At 41.7% G+C, this 18,338-nt stretch overlaps 1 protein-coding gene across 4 annotated transcripts in view; it reads left to right on the forward strand.

Moving 5' to 3' along the window:
* LOC307045374 (stromal membrane-associated protein 1-like) overlaps positions 1 to 18,338 on the forward strand; it is a 204,905-nt gene that overhangs the window by 104,913 nt on the left and 81,654 nt on the right. For 2 of the 4 annotated variants that reach the window (XM_079691000.1, XM_079690999.1), the window contains exons 5-7: positions 12,260 to 12,328; positions 15,570 to 15,632; positions 16,830 to 16,856. In XM_079691000.1, coding sequence (XP_079547126.1) covers positions 12,260 to 12,328; positions 15,570 to 15,632; positions 16,830 to 16,856 — 159 coding nt within the window. The remainder of the gene's footprint in view (positions 1 to 12,259; positions 12,329 to 15,569; positions 15,633 to 16,829; positions 16,857 to 18,338) is intronic. The other 2 variants (XM_079691001.1, XM_079691002.1) reach the window with 2 other exon arrangements.

An 18,338-nucleotide genomic window follows, 5' to 3' on the forward strand; every position in this document is an offset into this window, starting at 1 on the left:
AATGCCTAGACAGCTGAGGAAAGGGGAAGGAGGATTGAAATGAAAGAATATGAAGAATTGAGAAAACATTCCTCTGTTCAGCCCTTAGAAACACAGTCAGTGTTAGTTTTCACCCTAAGGTGTCGTAGAGAGCAAAGGAGGGCAAGAGAAAAGGCAGTGAGAAAGTAAGGGAGGTGGTTTCCTGTTAATTATTTCACTTTTTAAGTTGCTTGTAACAATGGTATGGACATACAGCATAAAAGTCTTCAGATGATTTCTACAGATGCATGGGTACTGAAGAGGGAAACCTGAAGAGGCCTTAAAGAGCATCTTGCAGGTTTTTATTTTTTCTACATTTAGCTTTAAACTTGCTTCAAAATTACACTTAAAAAAGTGAATGCAGGATTTGATATGTTTTGCGAGACATAAGGGCAGGAATTCAGAGGGAAAGGAGCAATTTTGAGCTCTGCTCTTAAAAACTGCTTTTTTTTAAAGGTCATAAGTCAAACGCGTCATATTACATCACCCAAGGGACACATCTCCGCTCTCTGACCGCGGGTATAGTGGAGTTGCGTTGAGTAGAGCGGTTGTGTTTTAAGGAGCTGGTATTTTTCGGTAGTTTTACATTGTATTTCACCATTTGTAATCATGGTGCAGTATTGTGTTTGTGCAGGTTGCACAAATACCAGCCTGTCAGGACATCGAGTCCACAGTAAAAAGGACCGGAGCTAGCGTTCGTTCCTGGGTGCGTTGTGCATCCACCTCCCTGCAGCACATACTCTCCACAGCTTTATCAGGAAACCGTATTACTTCTATCTCCCCCCCCCCTTCGCTGCTCTCTCTCTCTCCCCTCCGGTACTTTGTGTGTGGGTGGCTGTCACTCCTGGCTCCCGGCTCAACCTCCACTCACCTGCTGCAATCAGCTGTGCACCCTCCCCGACTACACACCTGCTTTCCATCAAGCCATTTACAACGACATATCAACGGAGGCTCCACAACCTTTCTCCGCCAGATCGTCAAGTATCAGCCGTATCTCGCGTCTCCCCTCCGGTACACAGCACCGTAGTGTGGAGTTGCATTAGGTAACGCGAGATACGGCTGATACTGTACTTGCGCATTAGTTTCTGTTATGGATCAGTATCAACAGTCCTGCCTGTAACGTTACTATATTATCAATGCAACTTTAGTTATAGCCTGATATATGATAGCTAACTTTACAATGTTGTGATGTGACGTTAGCTAACATTCTGTAGCTAACGCCGGTCACTCACCAAGATAGCTGCCCAGTTCTCCACTGGTTCTCCTCACACCACAGCTCCATTTCTCTCCGATGGCCGTTATTTCTTCTAATCCTTGGCTGCTCCTGGTCTCTTGGACGCCTAGCAGGCTCATAATTATAAGGTTGTGGTCCGTCATATGCATTTGAATATTCATGTTCAACTTCTTCCGTGTCTTCTGTGTCGAAACTAGCATTGGGATCCATGTTTATTAATACGTTAGACCGGCCGCTCTCCCCCTTGTGTCCCCGTGTTACGTCACACGCGGGAGGTCACGTGCCGAGGCTTTTTTATGCGGAAGTGAAAATGTCTTACAAAAACGACGCCAGACGTGACTGTAGTGTATATTTCTGTATATTTTTTGAAAATCTAGTGTATTCATCATTTTCCTACACATTTATTCACAGGTGTCTTTAACCTGGAAGTTGCTCTTAAACAAAGACCAATTGCACCAATATCACCAAACCAAAGAAGTATGAATGCAACATAGAGCACTTTAAAGGCAGAAGGTCTAAATTTGGAATACAACAAGAATACACCAACACCCAAAAGCCTGGACCACAACACATTTACCAGCCAATGGCAGGTAAGATCTTCCATCTGAAAGCAAGTTAACTCTTGACAGCAATAAATGTCAGCAGTCTGGTAAACACACTTTTTCAGGACAGTGCGAAAGGTACAAGAGCAGTACTGTTGCTGTGCATTTCAATGATACAGAGCTGGACAACTGTTTTCACAATTTAATGGTATAAATAATAAAGATAACACGCCAATGAGAGGGTATATTACAGTATATGGCAAGCCCTTAGGAAGTGCTCAGATCATTGAAGCAAATATGTAGGGGGCCAAACAGTGGCCCAAAAATACTTTGTTTCCCATTGACTTAATTTGGGATATTAGCAGATCTTTTTGTTTAGGTTTTTAACTTCATGGTCTAAACCAGGGGTCAGCAACCTTTACTATCAAAAGAGCCTTTTTGGCCCCTCGGCCACGAAATAAAATGTATCTGGAGCCGCAAAACCTAATTTACCCTTAAAACCAAGATAACAGTGTATAACGTTTTATATATAGTTATACTATATATATACAGAGGGATTGGAATTTATTCAAAAGCTTATGAATATGTATCTATAGTTCCTTTTAATTTTTATTCTTTTTCATTTCCAATTTCTTTGTCACCCACTGTAAAATAACTATAGTTTGATGCATTTATGAAATAATAAAACACAACGAAATTGTTGACATTTTATTGCTTTTTTTACCTGTTACAACAAAGGAAAACCTCAAACTCTTATAAAGAGGAGAAAAACAATGGCATGAGTTGACCTACTTTGAAATAAAACACAGAACCGTGCAGGTCTATTTGAGTCCTTCCCTTATTTGTGGAAAATGTAATAAAATAAAAAGTAGCCCACTTTGAAATGAATAAAACATATAGCTGCAGCCTAATAGCTTTAAAAAGAGTAAACATAAACAGAGGCCAGTTTGTATATAATTATGACTTCAGTCCATCTCAGTTTGTTGTCATCCTCTTCTGTTTTTTCCTCAGCCACGTACAGCAATCCACGATCAATCCTGAACATAAAACACAACTACATTAGCTCTGTTTCTAAAATGTTTTTTTGCAAAAATAATAGCCTAATAAATGATAGTGTTCTCACCTGTTTAATGTCATTTCTGTTTCTGAACATCACTGCTGAGCTTCTCTATATCAGGGCTGTAAGATGTGACTGATCTTCACACAGGACTGCAGTCTGTCATCTGTGAGGCGTGAGCGATATTTGGATTTTATGTAGTTCTTCATGCTGGAGAAAATCTGCTCGCATAAGTATGTGGATCCAAAGATGGACAGGACTCAAAATGCATTCTTCTTCATGTTTATATAAGTGTCGGGAATGGCATTCCATGTCTCAAACACAAGTTTGTCGGGTTCGGGGAGGATTTCCAAATCGCTCCATTTGTGCTCCAGAGCGAGAATAGCCTTCTGACGGGCGACATCTTCGAGATCAGCTGTCACGCTTTTGAACTTGGACACCCATAATTCTTTATCAGCTATGTCGGCCAGTTCCATTTCAAGATCGGGTAGACTTACTCCTGTGAATGGTGACATGTTCAGCAAGGATGGGTCGATGTCCAGGGGTGTGACGAGGAAGGATAATGTGTTTTTTTCCTTTCTGAACTCACTGAATCTTTGCCCAAATGCCGTCTGCATTGCGATGATCGCTCGCTGTAAGTACTCACAATTTATGTGGTTGTGTGCTTCTTTGAACTCTCTCAGGGAGGGGAAGTGAGAGAATGTATCTTTCTGCACATCTCTGGCAAACATTGTTTTCTTGGGCTCAAACACCAAAACATCCTCCAGCATCTGAAGGGCCGTGCTTCCTTTCCGCTGGAGACTTTTGTTCAGCATGTTAAGGTGACCTGTCATATCCACCATGAAGTGCAACTTTTCCAGCCAATCTGGGTGTTCCATTCTGGATAAGTGAAGCCCTTGCTTTCCAGGAAAGTTTTCACGTGATCTAGACAAGCAGCAGACTGTTTCAGCACCTCTCCCCTGGACAGCCACCGGACTTTGTTGTGCAGCAGGAGATCTGAATATGCACTGTCGACTTCATCTAATAATGAACAGAACTGTTGGTGGTTTAACCCTTTTGCCATTATTATGTTCAATATCTGAATGACAAGGTCGAACACCTCCTTGCATTCGGGGGGAAATGTTTGAGCACACAGTGCTTCTTGGTGCAGGATGCAGTGAAACGTCAGCAGCTCTAGACCCAGCAACTTCTGAAGTAAAGTCACAAACCCCTTCTGTGTTCCTCTCATACTAGGTGCCCCATCAGTAGCCACTGACACCATGTGGGTGGTGTTTATTCCTTTGGCTTGTAAACAATTCATTACAGCCTTACAAATGTCCTCCCCCCGTGTTTGGCATTTTAGCGGTATTAACTCAATGATTTCTTCCTGTGGCCCATCAGAGTTCACATATCTGCATAACAGCGCTGTCTGTTCAATATCGTTTACATCACTTGACTCATCACAGGCGATTGAAAATGCTGGAGCTGCATTAATGTCGTCTATTTGTTGACTGGTGATATTTTCTCCCATCTTAAGGGTCCTGTCCTTGGCGGTCTTTGCAGAGATAGGCATATCTCTAATTTTCTGAACAATTTCTCGTTTGTTTTTGAAGTCCGAGGATGGATGTTCTGATATTTTGATGAATGATTCTTTCATGTACTCTCCATCTGTGAACGGCTTTCCGCGCCTTACTATCTCCTGAGCAGCCACAAAACTAGCAGCAGTAGTTGAGTTTGGAGACTTAATCCACTTCTTGAAAGTATGTTTGCTCTGCTCAGCTTTCCGCACCAGTTCTGAAATCGCTCTTTTTCTTGCATCGCCTGCTGGGTACTTTTCAGCAAATGCTTCGTGTTTGCTGCGGAAATGTCTTTCAACATTACATTTTTTGTTGGTCGCTAATTTCTCGCCACATATCAAGAATACAGGTAAGCCTGTATCGTTAGAAGAGAAAGTCAGAGACTTTTCTTTTTTTGGATTTATCCATGGTTTAGTTTACCGCGGGGATCGGAAACACGAGATGAGCCACCTGCAGAAGGCAGGCGCCGGGGTGTGACGCATATTTTAGTGGACTAAATATTAAACACTTTTTTTTATTTCAGTGTCACAGTATCACCTCGATCTCCAAAATAAGAGGTGTACCCTTTCAGGGCTCGACATTATAAATGGCCCGCTGGCCCGGAAGCACTATTTAGACACCCCGGGCCAGCATAACGTACTTTCCACTTGCCCGCTCGGGCCACTAAAAATATTGCTTTAAAAAAATGATCCTGTGGTATTGGTATTTTGACTAGCAATTTAGTTAAATTGTTTCATTTATTAACGCTACAACATAGCGTTTCGTGTTGTCTTTGTTGGGTGAAAAGCAAACAGCTGTTTGCTGCGGAGCGCAGCGCGAGCAGGCTCCCGTGAGTGGGAGCGCGCTCCTTCACTACAGAATGTCGCGCCACTTAACCATTCGCCAAATATGTTTTTGATACCAGCGGTAACCGGCCAAGCGCCGGGCAAAAAAACAATCTTCACATAAAAGAAAGTCACCGGAGGAGTTAAAGGAGAGTGACAGGGAGCATGAGAAGAAGAGGGAGAGAAAGTTTCAGCCGGCTTGATCGATGGAGTTGGCTTCTAGTGGTGCAGAGACGCGTCCTAAAACCCTTTTTATAATCTTAAATTAATTTCCGAAATTAGATTTTATGATTCGAAAATTATAAAAGTAGGGTAGACATGCGGAGATTATCCGGCTGAACAAAACGTGCATTTATCAAACGGGTTTGTTTTCCACATACCTTATTTCCAGCTATTTTCCAAAACCGTGAGGAGAAATCCCATTGCATTTTGTCGAGGGAACCAGCAGCTTAATTCCTGGTTTTATGACGCGTCACTGGCTGCACCTCTCAATATGATGCCAATATAAACAAGGTCTTCTTTAGTCGGCTCTGTACATCAATGCCGACCTATGCTGAAAAGTAAGTGAAGAGTAGACAATATGAAGGTATTGGCTATAGGGAAATGTCCCAGCAGTTTAGGATAATGAAGGTTCTAATCTAATCTAATCTACTACATAGCCATTACATTTCTAACTCCTGATGATAGGAAGGCAGAAAGTGCATTATACAAATAATAATACTCATAATAATAGCAGACATTTTTTAACAATGACCACAATATCGTTATTTTAATCAACCAAATATGAACAATTGAGGGAAATGAGGAAGAACTGATTATACAAATGTTGTATTACAAGTAGTAATGTAGTTAGTGCATAAATTACTATTGCAACAAATGTGTTCATTTCCTTCATTATTAGTCGTTTTTTTTGGACGAATCCTCCGGGCCAGTGGTTACAATGGTGGGGCCAGCGATAATACAATTCCACCGGCCCGGAGGGCCAGTGGCATTTTACCCTTAATGTCTACCCCTGCCTTTGAAAGAAAAAAAAAGAGAAAATAATAAATTAATAATAATAAATAAATAAAAATGCAAAGCTACAGGGAGCCACTGCAGAGGGGCTGAAGGGCCGCATGCGGCCCAAGGGCCGTGGGTTGCCGACCCCTGGTCTAAACACTCAAATCACCCTTATTTTAAACCATTAAGTTAAAAGTTACGCTAATAGCCAAACCCATGCTTCTTTCCTCACCTCCATTCATTTCACTGAACGGTAACCGAACCAGATTTATTGTGTGGGCGGCGGGGCTTACAGAAAACAAAAGTGCGCATACTCTATAGGCCCAATGGATGTGGAAGTTCGCCAGAATATCCAGGAACAATCCGGGTATTTTTTGTTCTGAAGAGTCAGGTCATATTGGCTTCATGCGCCATTTAACAACTTTCATAAGGATTGAATGGGGCCTCGCCTCTAACACTGTATCCAGTTCTCATCATACATCCAAGTTTTGTGTGACCTAAACACCCAGTGTAGTATTTTCTCCCCAATAATAGACGACAAATACATATATTTATCCTTATTTTATGACCTGACTTCTTTCACTATTTCCGGCTTCATCGATCCGTTCAGCTGCTGTTTGGAGAGGCAGTAAGCATAGACAAGGAACACATCTAGAGGGAGGTAGCTGTATGCATGAAAGAAAGGCAGCAAACAGCCAGATGGCAGGGCATAAACAAGCAAATGATAAAAGGTTAGAACTGTTTAGATCAATGTGTTAACTGACAAGTCTTGTTACGAACTGGAAAGATTTAAGTCCTGTGCCAAAGCAGCTAACGGTATATTTTTTAGATTGGATTGATATGGATTTTGAAGAAGGATTGAAAATGGCAATAGTGGTTGTACAAAGAGTGTGTTCATTTTTGGATGATGGCCTGCTTTCATAATAGATTGGTGTGCAACGAGCTGTAGAAGGCATAAGCTGAGCTTTTCGCCATCGAAGAAAAACAATACTTACTCGGCTTGAATTCTCATAAGTCTTCTGAACATGAAATGCATGCAAATGTGATATTTGGAATGATGTTCTCTTGACTTTTTCCTTTTTGTATCTCCCCGCTGCCTCCATCCGTCCCTCTCCATCGCTTTGTGGCCCAGTCCATCTGCTACTTTAATAATAGCTGTCAGTGGAAAAATGCATATTGAGACCGACTGTCTTACATCTGATACCAGGGGATTGCTGTACAGACATAGTTTTGAAGCTACAGTAATCAATCATTTTCATATAAACTGATCAAAATATATGAAAGCGATCAAAAGGATGGATACAGCTCGTCAAAAAGTAGGCAAAAACTGAATGCAGTTGTGAGAATCGTAACAATTAGGTTTTAAATCTTACAGCTGCTAATATTGATATAATCACAATAGCAATGTGAATAGTGTCACAATGAGTTGTTAACCTACAGATCTCCTGAACTGGCAGCCTCCCTATGCTACAGAGCTGTATAATGAGTATGAGGGTTAGGTAGGGATTCATTATGTATCCATTTGGCCCAAAACTGAATTGTTTTGGTTCATTTCCATTGCATTCATAGCATCGTTTTCTGCTGCCGCAGACATCTCATTCAGCGAAAAATGCTCCAAACAGCCACACAAACAACCTGCTCAGCACCAACCCGCAGACATGGTTAGGGTTGTGATACTTAATCAGCAGCTAAAGAGGCAGATTTATTTCTCTAAAATAAACATCTAAAATGTAGAGAATATTGGATTCTTATCAGGTGGACCCAATCGCGCCTCCTGATAAATACATCAAACAGGGGCTTTCCTCTCAGAGGCCTCTTTGCAATCAGGATGATCCTCTTTACCTCCTCAGACCATATGACCATGTCAGGCCACAGGGGTGTGTGGAGGACATGGGGAAAATGTAATTTCCTCCAAGTTCCACCCTTACCTCTCAAGATGGTCCCGCCTGCAGGAAGCTCTTGACTTCCTACAAGAAGCTGGCTTCTCCTCTGCTCTGGTGAACTGAAAGCTGGTCCAACTTAGGTCTGACCCTTTTTCTGTCTCTCCTGCTCCAAGATCTCAGCCAATACTCTTCAGACCTTGTCATGATGCCATCTGTATCTCCCCTGGCAGTCTTGCATCCCGCCAGTATGTGCGGCGACACAAATGAATGAAGATGTTGCCCATACACAGCTGTATCTCACTGTTTCCTACCAAGTACATAATATTTTTTGCTCCCAACTTGTTTTTGCTGCACTCAAGCAGCAATAACACCTGTGATTATAGGTGTAAATGAACGACCGACAACATTTCAACTTTACCGTCCGAGCCTTTTCAAGGTGTATTTGGGGAGCTGTTGCATCGACAACAAGATCACTTTCTGTTTCCTCAGGGCCTAGAAACTACCAACACCAAACCAATCAATCAATCAAAATACTTCATTAATCCAAGGAGCACATGAAATTTCCTAACAGTTGCACCATATTAGAACAAAATACATACATATTTAATTAAACATAAGTTGAAGTAAAAATGCTCAATAAAAGTCCTTGTAGCCACTGGAAAGAGCGTCTTAAGCACAGGAACGAGGCAGGACGTCCTCCACAGCACAGACTCTCTGAAGACTCAGGCTTATGGTGAAGATTTGGTGATGCTCTCGATGCAATCCTTGTTGGCCCAAAAGTCTGGAAGCCATAAAAGAAAACCTCGTAGATGGAAACGTTGATGGAAACGTTGCCCAAGCTTTCCATCGATAGAAACACTGTTGTTGGATATATCCTGCTGCAGCCTAAAGAACATTAAAGGTGGGGTATGTAATTTATTTCAGAAACACTTTTTGTTATATTCCATGGAATGCTCTTAACATCCCGATAGCAATGCATATATTAAATGCTTTGTCAATAAATACATACAAAAATGTCATCTGTGGAAGCCGTAGTACTGTAAAAAGCACGACCAGTTATTTTAGCCGGCCCGGCTAAAATAACTGTGCGTTCGTGTGTGTTGGAGGAGGGGCTCTGTAAGGAAGTGGCAGATTTGTTCCGGTTGTGTATTTTCAAATTCTAGCGCACTCGAGCTGGTTTCTCCAAAATGACCTACCCCACCTTTAAACTACACTTCAGATATTCCGTCGGAGTCCTAGCTAATGCCATTAGCTTGTCAATATTAGTCAGCGATCTTACGTTGCCAATGATGACAGGGTGGAGATACAGCTTTTATCTCTTTTTCTTAATAAAGACACACTGCATTTTTCCAAGATTACTTTGGTTGTTCCACCACAACTATTTCCGCTACTGGTTATATTTTTGCATGAACTTAAATTGATAACTTTTGTTAAAAGGGGATTGTTCTCACACCTACAAGGGAACAAAAGCATTATCCAATTTCTGGAGATCTTACTCTGTGACGGAAAATGCGATGGAGACCAAAATCAGTGCCAAAATATATAAAACATCTGGCCTACATTTATCAGGTGGATCCAAATTACTGAACATGTTGCTGTAACTGCTGAACGCAAACTAAAGATCTTACCAACTGACACAGAATTGCACGGTTACAGTTGAGAGAACCTGTTATTGTACAGCCACAGCATTTACTTGATAATGATGTTTAAAGCAGAAAAATATGTCTATTGCAACTTTTCTCCATAACATTAATTACGCATGACTAAATAAGCAGCCATCATGTCAAAGATTTGAGGAAACAGCTTTTGATATTTAGGATTTAAGCATTTAACAACTAATCTGCTCTGTCAGGACTGTGTGGGTTTTGTTTGATCACATGCGACAGTGCCCTGGCTTTATGTTTTTGTTCTACATTTCGGTTTCATCCATGTTTTCCTCTCTTCAATACCCTTTGATGAGCTGGGAAATAAAAAAGCCTTTTAAAAAAACAAAAACCAGCTGGTGTTTGTAGACTGCAGAGTTTGAGCAGTCTGTCTCACAGGTCAATGGCAGGTTAATGGAGGTCATCCCTACACACTATATTTTTGTGTGGGTGCGTGTGTGTGCGACCTATCTTGACACAATTCATTCTGTTCAGCTTTGAGGCTGAACATAACCTTGACTTGCGGCATTCATTGAAGCGAAGAGCACTCTGCTGTGGAAGGGAAAAGACTCCCTTCCGTCTAATTAACTCTGCTTCTCTTTCCCCTGTCTTCTCCTTGTTCCGTCTGTGTTTATTTCTTCTTCTCCCTTTCCTCTCCTGTCTGTGTCTAACTGTAACGGAGGTGATCTCTGGGGCCGTAGATCTCGGTCTCCGTTACGTATTATATAGCTTAACTATTGGCGAAGTATATTCATCAGTTGCTCCACGGTAAAACATTGCACAGGAAGCATTTTATTTATAAGAGGACAAGAGCTTGTGTGGCGTTCAAACCCGTTTATTGAATGGTTGACATCAGTATGAGAACACATTCATCCTTAATGTCGGGGGCTGGATTGGCACGCCAACCTATGGGTGTACAAAGTGTGATTAGCGTTTCTAGTAATTCATTAGATGTTTAGACTAAGCAATATACATTTCGGTTATCAATTTGTCATAACATCCCTGCAGTAGTTAACATCATAACACTCACGTCTAGTGATGTTACGTATTGCGCCGAGGCTTCGGAGCGTGTGTCGAGTAATCCCCGAAGCTTTTTGTGAAGCATGTATCGAGGCTTGTATCGTTTTGAGCCAGTCACCAATGACAAACGAAGCCTCGCTGCCAGTCGATACCACGTGACTGCTTCAGGAAGCGATTCAGATCGGTTGAACCGTTGAACCACAACGCTCATAATACCCATGGATGTATAATAAGAACCATATTACCCCTCCTGTACCCGGGCCCGCTGGTGACACGATGGAATTAAAAGAGCTCAGACCCTCACTTATAGAGTGGTCGGAACATGTCATAAGTATAAATGGATACAAGCATAAATAAATGTAGGAATAAAAACATGAATGAATAAATACAGGAATAAATATGGTGCAGTGTTTTCAGGCAGATTCAGTGCGTGTGTTGTGGCTCAGCTGGAAAGCAGTTGACTCACGACCGCAGGGTCCCTGGTTCAACAACTGAACAATACGTCTTTTTTGTTGTTTATAAAAGCTATACTGCTAAATTAGATAATGTAGTTAATAAATGTATTCTTTGATATGGTTTAGCCTTTCTCAGGCTACAACATGGTTACGTTTATGAATATTATTAAGGAATACAAATCCCTCTTTTGCAATGTTTACCAGCCTCCTTAGGCTTTTCAATCATAATCATTCAACTGGAATAAATACAATATTGTTAACATGAAAATATGATTTAATGTTCGTTGTTTAGTTATTCTAAGGCTTTACTCATTGGGAACTCAGTATGAGATAGAGCACACTGTTGAGATTTCCAATCTGCCTGTTTTACACACTTTGACCAACAGAGGGTTTGTGTTCAAACGAAGCCCATGATGAAGCCTCATGAGATGAACCCTTTTGCGAACCAATTGGCTGGAAAGCTTCAAAGCTTCATAAGGCTTAATCTCGCCATCACTATTCACCTCCACCTGTTCTCCCGTCTCCGGTCCCAAGTTCCGTCACCGTAAAGAGTCCCCGGGGAAACGACGAACCCTCTTTTATCGTTCCGGATGGGGTTAAAAGAGCAGGATGGAGGCAGGGGTGGTTTTACATCATGTACATTGATCTTGTTGGTTTATAATATTTTTCTTTTCATACATTAATTAGGTATAATTTAATTAATGGATGTTTGTTATTCTCAACTAAATGTTTATTGTTATTTAACTGGTTTCCTTATCTGAGCTAACCATCTCTGCACATGCCACCCCTTTTGATCGTACGGTCCAATTGATGGGCCTATAAAGGGTGGCATGTTGGGCTCATTGAGGAGAGGGATAGTGTTGGAGACAGTCATATGGGGATATTGATGTTGTCAACCATGTACCAATGATGAATAAATTCCCACACCGGGTTGTATCAGGACGTTCTGCCTCTGCCTCCTTACTTGGTCGGGCCGCTCACTTGTCAGCCTCACACTAACCCTCTGTCTAAAATTCTCTGTCTTCCAGGTGAAGTCCTCTGAAGCCGCTCCACCCTCCAGCTTACCGTCTTCCCAGGCTGACAGGAGCAGACAGGAGGTGAACCCTTCCCTTCTCTTCTGTGCTGTGGTTGTGTTCTAATGCAAGATATATTGTGATGTTGTCATCCTGTGCTTTTTCACTTTTGTGGGGCATAGTAAAAGGTCACAACAGTCTGCTAGTAAGTCCATTGCGGTTTGTTTGACTACTCGGCCTATAAATATTTTTGCCTGTGATACTTTTATTGGCTAATTTACATCATACAATATGTAAAATTCAAAAAGCATAATAGGTTCCACTTGATTGCTAACGCCCCCAGTGTGGGCAGAGGGTCATGATCAGCACCACATCATCAGCATACAATATCTATGTTCAATAACTACATTCATAACTGTGATAGCATTAGTCCTTTCTGTAATTAGTTGTGTTTTGGAAGTGATGGTCAGAAGTATGATTGCATGCTAATGCTGCTGGAGTAAATGTACCAATGCTAGTCTCATTAGATCAAAGTTAATAGACCAAGAGACTTGATCCCTGTCAGAGCCTTAATGATATCATCCTTAATCTTGCAGGTTGATATGTCAACAAAAGTGCAGCCAGAATATAAGGGCCAGCATATTTAATCATGTACTTATGTAAAAGTAGCAACTGTTGCTTCCTTATCCCTTTCATAAAGCCGTTAAATAGTGTATACTATCGTATTCGCTTTCAACTAGGCCCATTTATTGCTTTAGGTTTGTGGGGTTTTCCGATTCCTGTGTGTTATACTGTATCACACTATATGGACAAAAGTATTGGGCCACCTACAGGAGCTTTTATGACACCCCATTCCAAATTCTTAGGCATTAATATTAAGTTGGTCCCCCCTATAACAGCTTCCACTCTTTTGGGAAAGCTTTCTACAAGATTTTGGAGCATGTCTGTTTTTGCCCATTCATCCAGAAGAGCATTTGTGAGGTCAGACACTGATGTTGGACAAGAGGGCCTGGTTAGCAATATCCATAGTTCATTCCAAAGGTGTTCATGGGGTGGGGGCCAGGGCTTTGTGCAGGCCAGTCCAGTTCTTCCACACCAAACTCATCCAACCATGCCTTTCTGGACCTCGCTGTATGCACTCACAGTCATGCTGGAACAGAAAAGGGCCTTCTTCCTCAAACTGTTTCTACAAAGTTGGAAGCATAGAATTGTCCAAAATGACTTGGTAAGATAAAGCATTAAGAATCTCCTTCACTGGAACTCAGGGGCCTAGGCCAACCCCAGAAAAACAATCCATAGGATTATCCCTCCTCCACCAAACTTTACAGTTGGCACAATGCAGTCAGGCAGGTAACGTTCTCCTGGCATTCGCCAAACCCAGACTGGTCCATCAGACTGCCAGATAGAGAAGCGTAATTGGTCACTCCACAGAACACGTTTCCACTGCTACAGAGTCCAGAGGCGGCTTTACACGACTCCATCTGACGCTTGACATTGTGCTCGGTGATGTAAGGCTTGCATGCAGCTGCTCGGCCATGTAAACCCATGCCATGAAGCTCCCTGCACAGTTTTAGTGCTGATATTAATGCCAGGGCTAGTTTGGAACTCTGCAGTTATTGAGTCAGCAGAGCTTTGGCCACTTTTACGCGCTATGCGCCTCAGCACTCGGCGACCCCGCTCTGTAACTTTACGTGGTCTGCCACTTTGTGGCTGAGTTGCTGTGGTTCCTAAACATATTTGGAATATCTAGCAGAGAAGACATTTCACAAACTAATTTGTTGCAACGGTGGCATCCTATTACAGAACCAAGTTCAATTGCAGTGAGCTCTTAAGAACGACCCATTCTTTCAAAAATGTTTTTTCAACACATCTCTAAGCGGTTAACCAATCACAACAAAGCCGGCCAGCTAACCAATCAGAGCAGACTGGGCTCTGGTTTCAGACAGAGGGTGAAAAGCGGTGCTGCAACACAGGCAGTATGAGACAAATAAAGAGCTCTTTGAACATTAAAGAATGTGAACATGCCACAGTAGAGACACTAAATACTAATATGAACCTGAAAATGTGCATAATATGTCCTCTGTTGATGCTGATTTACATAATTGTAAATATAGATGAGTTGTTAGTTAACAACACAAATAACCACGCACATAATCAGCCAGTCGATTAATTGCATCGAGAGTAGAGACGCAGAGAGAAACAGACTGTGGTTGTTACTATAATGGCTAGATTGTAGGCTTCACACACCAAGCTAAAGCATTTCTCTTTGGCACCCTGACAGTCATTAGCTAATGCTGGCATCAGCAGCACCTTCTCATTTACATAAAACAAAACAAGACAGCACCATTAACCTGAAAACACTCCATCAACTGTCCATCGCTACGCTTATAATGTCTGCACATTAAATCTGCATTGTGAGTTCATTAAAATCACATTAAAGAAAGAGACCTAATTGTTTTCAACCTGCTATTCGGAACAACAAATCACTTCCATTAGGCCTCATGATTCCTCCCTAAGAAAATTCTAATAGTTGTTGAATTGCTATTTAATGAAGAAAACAGCCATTTTTGGAATGCTTAAGCAGTATATTATAGTATTGCAGGAGTCAGAGAAACAGTTAATAAGATATATGTTCTGGAGTTATCTTGCTGTTAATTACTTAAAGGTCCCATGTCATGCTTTTCTGGTTATTACCCGTCCCCTTGTGTGTTATGTAGCTTTTTATGCATGTAAATGGTCTGCAGAGTCACAAACCCTCAAAGCACAACCTGTAGCAAGTAAAACTCTAACACAGAAAAGACCTGTCTATGGTGCCCCAGAACGCCTCGTTGGACATTTCTCTTTTTCTTCCTGGGTACAGTGACGTATTTGGGTATAGTGACGTAATGTAACGTCCGCGGAGCCGACACACACACACTCAATCTTTTCTCAGCAGCAGCTCGGCCGATTTCGCCGCCTGAGACGGCGGGACGCGGCGAGGCTGTGAGTCTGTGTGTGCTTGGGCTGGTTTCGGGCTGTGTCTTGCTGTCTCGCAGATGGCCACTGGGCTCACAGGGAGGGGGGGGGGGGGGGGCAGGAGCTCCAACAAGCCGTTTACACATAATACACATACTATACAGAGATGCTGTATGAGAAACCAATGTGAGTTTGGAAAATTGCACAATGTAAATGTATTCAAGTATACCTCAACAATGGAATTATGATCAGTAGAAATGGCCATGACATGGGACCTTTAAATACATAATTAAATAATATTTAGCCTGGTTTCTGCTGCGGTTTCATATTTGCCAACGTCTTACACCACCTCGTTCTCCTTTCTTCACAGAAGGAGCGTGAGAAGAAGAAAGAGAAGGATGGTAATTCAGTGGATAAGCACAATAACACAAAGGTACAACCTGTTTTTCCATACAAACTAATATTGTATTAGCAATCTTGGCCTAGAGATCTGGAGACAAATGAACACTGACAGGTTGATCTGATAATACAGCCAACCAAACTAATTTAGTTTTAATAGAGATGTTGGTCAATCGCAGCCACAATCTGTTTTCATTCTGCGCTCGGCACAAGGAGCAGCCTGTTCCTTTCACTGAGGCTGTTTATGGAGTGCTGCAGAAATAAGTACAAAACCTTGGAATGAGTAGGCATTTTTGCATATCTCAATTTTTCCGCTTGGTTAGATGCCTGGAAGTAAATAACATGTCTCCATGCGTTAATTTTCAGAAAGCTCTTTATTTTTCTCATACTGCCTGTGCTGCAGAACCTCTTTTCACCCTCTGTCTGAAACCAGAGCCCAGTCTTCTCTGATTGGTCAGCTGGCCGGCTGTGTTGTGATTGGTCAACCGCTTAAAGATGTCCCACCCCTTAGCTTATCACATACAATGGGTCAGCCAGCCAATAGAAGCACAAGTGTTACATAGTAATGTCACTATGTTACGGAAGCAAACAAAGGCGTTACAGGCAGGTGTGTTTGTGTTTTTAGCTTTTGCTTATATAGCCAATATAACACATTACAGGAAAAGGAAAACACCCAGGGACATGCTCACCTTAGTTTGGTCTCCAAAATATGTCCTCCCTTTGGCACTTCTGGGACATTTCAAACTGATCAACTGGGAGAAAATGACTATTCTAGAGTGTTTAAACTCCGACTAGATTTAGTAAATGGACTAGAAAGGCTTGAACTGTCCACACTGTGATTAGTGCACTCCACTGTAATTTAGAAAATTGAATAAATATACATTTTTGAAAGGGCAATGACAAAAAGGGTCACAGACCACAAACTAATGCACACGTCCTTCAGTAATTTATGTAGGTTCTTGGTTCTCAGATGTTATCCCTAAGAGCTCTTAAATACAGTTTTAGACAGGAAGTGCTTCTGGAATTACAAGAAGAGAAGTAATAATTGGAATATTGCCGGCAGATATTGATAAATGCTTCAAGCGTTGAATAAGGCCATAGAGTAATGTTACTTTTTTTGCATGTGCCATTCAAAATTCATGGTGTTTGACGACAGAAGTCGCTCCACCGCTGTGCTGCAGGAACTCAATCCTCTTGGGAAACCCCTCATAAACTTTCATGTTGTTCACAGATGCTCTGCTTTTGCTCGGTGCATACTGTAAGTATGGATCATTTCCCATTCATGCGCATGCATTAACATGTTAACTACTGTATAAAAACCATGATATAATCTAGAAGTTTATGTTGGATAGTGTAAATGGAACTGCATCTGAATTAAAGAAGTTATCTGTTTAAAAAAAACTGTAACATCACTCATACCCCTTTTAAAAGCTCTTTAGGTTATATCGCAAGCTGGGGTGAGATTAACCTGATACAGACACACAAGCAGTAGAGCCGAAAATGGAGACATACATATAGCATACTATATCGTTTTTCGTGTTTCCTTTAATCATTTTTACCATATTTTGAATGCCCAACTGTACGCTATATTGCCCGTTTTGAAAACAAGCCGTTTTTTAATGCTGGCTATCGGGTGTAGTCATACACAGGGGCGCCGTAAGGGGGTGAAAAGTTAGGATGATTCTAAGGGCCTGACTGACTGACAGGGGCCCCAAAAAATGTTAGAACATTAAGAAAAAATGTTTAAGTAACCTTTCATCAATAATCAATAATTAACATTAATATAACGTTATATTGATGATGTACTCACTAAACTTATGATTCATTTTACTTATTTTCTTCCAAAAGTTAATTATCCAAAGCATCGAACACCCCCCTCTATTTACATGTAATGGTTTGGTCCTCCCTCCAAACGCTGTGCAGCACCGGCCCTTTCTAGCAGAGAGACTAGTGAGAGCTTGTGAGGAATATTCTAGTACTTACGTGTGTACGATGTCTCAACGACTAACAAAGTCAGGCTTTCAAGAAAGAAAAGAAAGGAGAGAAAGACAAGAGAGAGGGTCTAAAGGGCGACAGTATGTCACCCAGTTTTTCAAAAGAAAAGGTGGGTGTGGTCCATGAGTGGTGGAAATTAGTCTGTTAGCTAAACGTAGTCCATTGTAAATAATAATTGTAATGTTTTGCTGACATTAAAGGTGGGGTAGGTAAGTTTGAGAGACCGGCTCGAGATACACTTTTTGTTATATTGCATGGAATGCTCTTAACATCTTTGGAAGCCGTGGCGCTGTAAAAAGCACAGCCGGCTCGGCTAAAATAACTGAATGGCCTACCTGCCTGTCAGCCTTCCATCTGTGCACAAACTTATCTCGTGCCCTCATTGGTGATGTGCGCGTTCATTTGTGTTGGAGGAGGGGCTCTGTAAGGAAGTGGCAGATTTTTTCCGGTTGTGTATTTTCAAATTCTAGCGCCCTCGAGCTGGTTTCTTCAAAATTACCTACCCCACCTTTAAGTACTGTTAATATCTTCACAGAAAATTTGAGGTTTTTCATTTCACTCCTCTTTTAGCTGACGTTTAATAAATGCAGGTACATTTTTAGCAGCTATTCATACTAAATCAGTTGTCAACTTGTCCCTCCCCCTGGTGCCAGGACCAACAGATCCATCTTTCGGCTCCGCAGCACTGACCCCCCCATAAGGCTTTGCAGTCTTGCCATACTGTCCATTGAAATCCAATTGGCTA

This window comes from Notothenia rossii (assembly GCF_949606895.1).
Source record: "Notothenia rossii genome assembly, chromosome: 6".
Taxonomy (NCBI): Eukaryota; Metazoa; Chordata; class Actinopteri; order Perciformes; family Nototheniidae; genus Notothenia; species Notothenia rossii.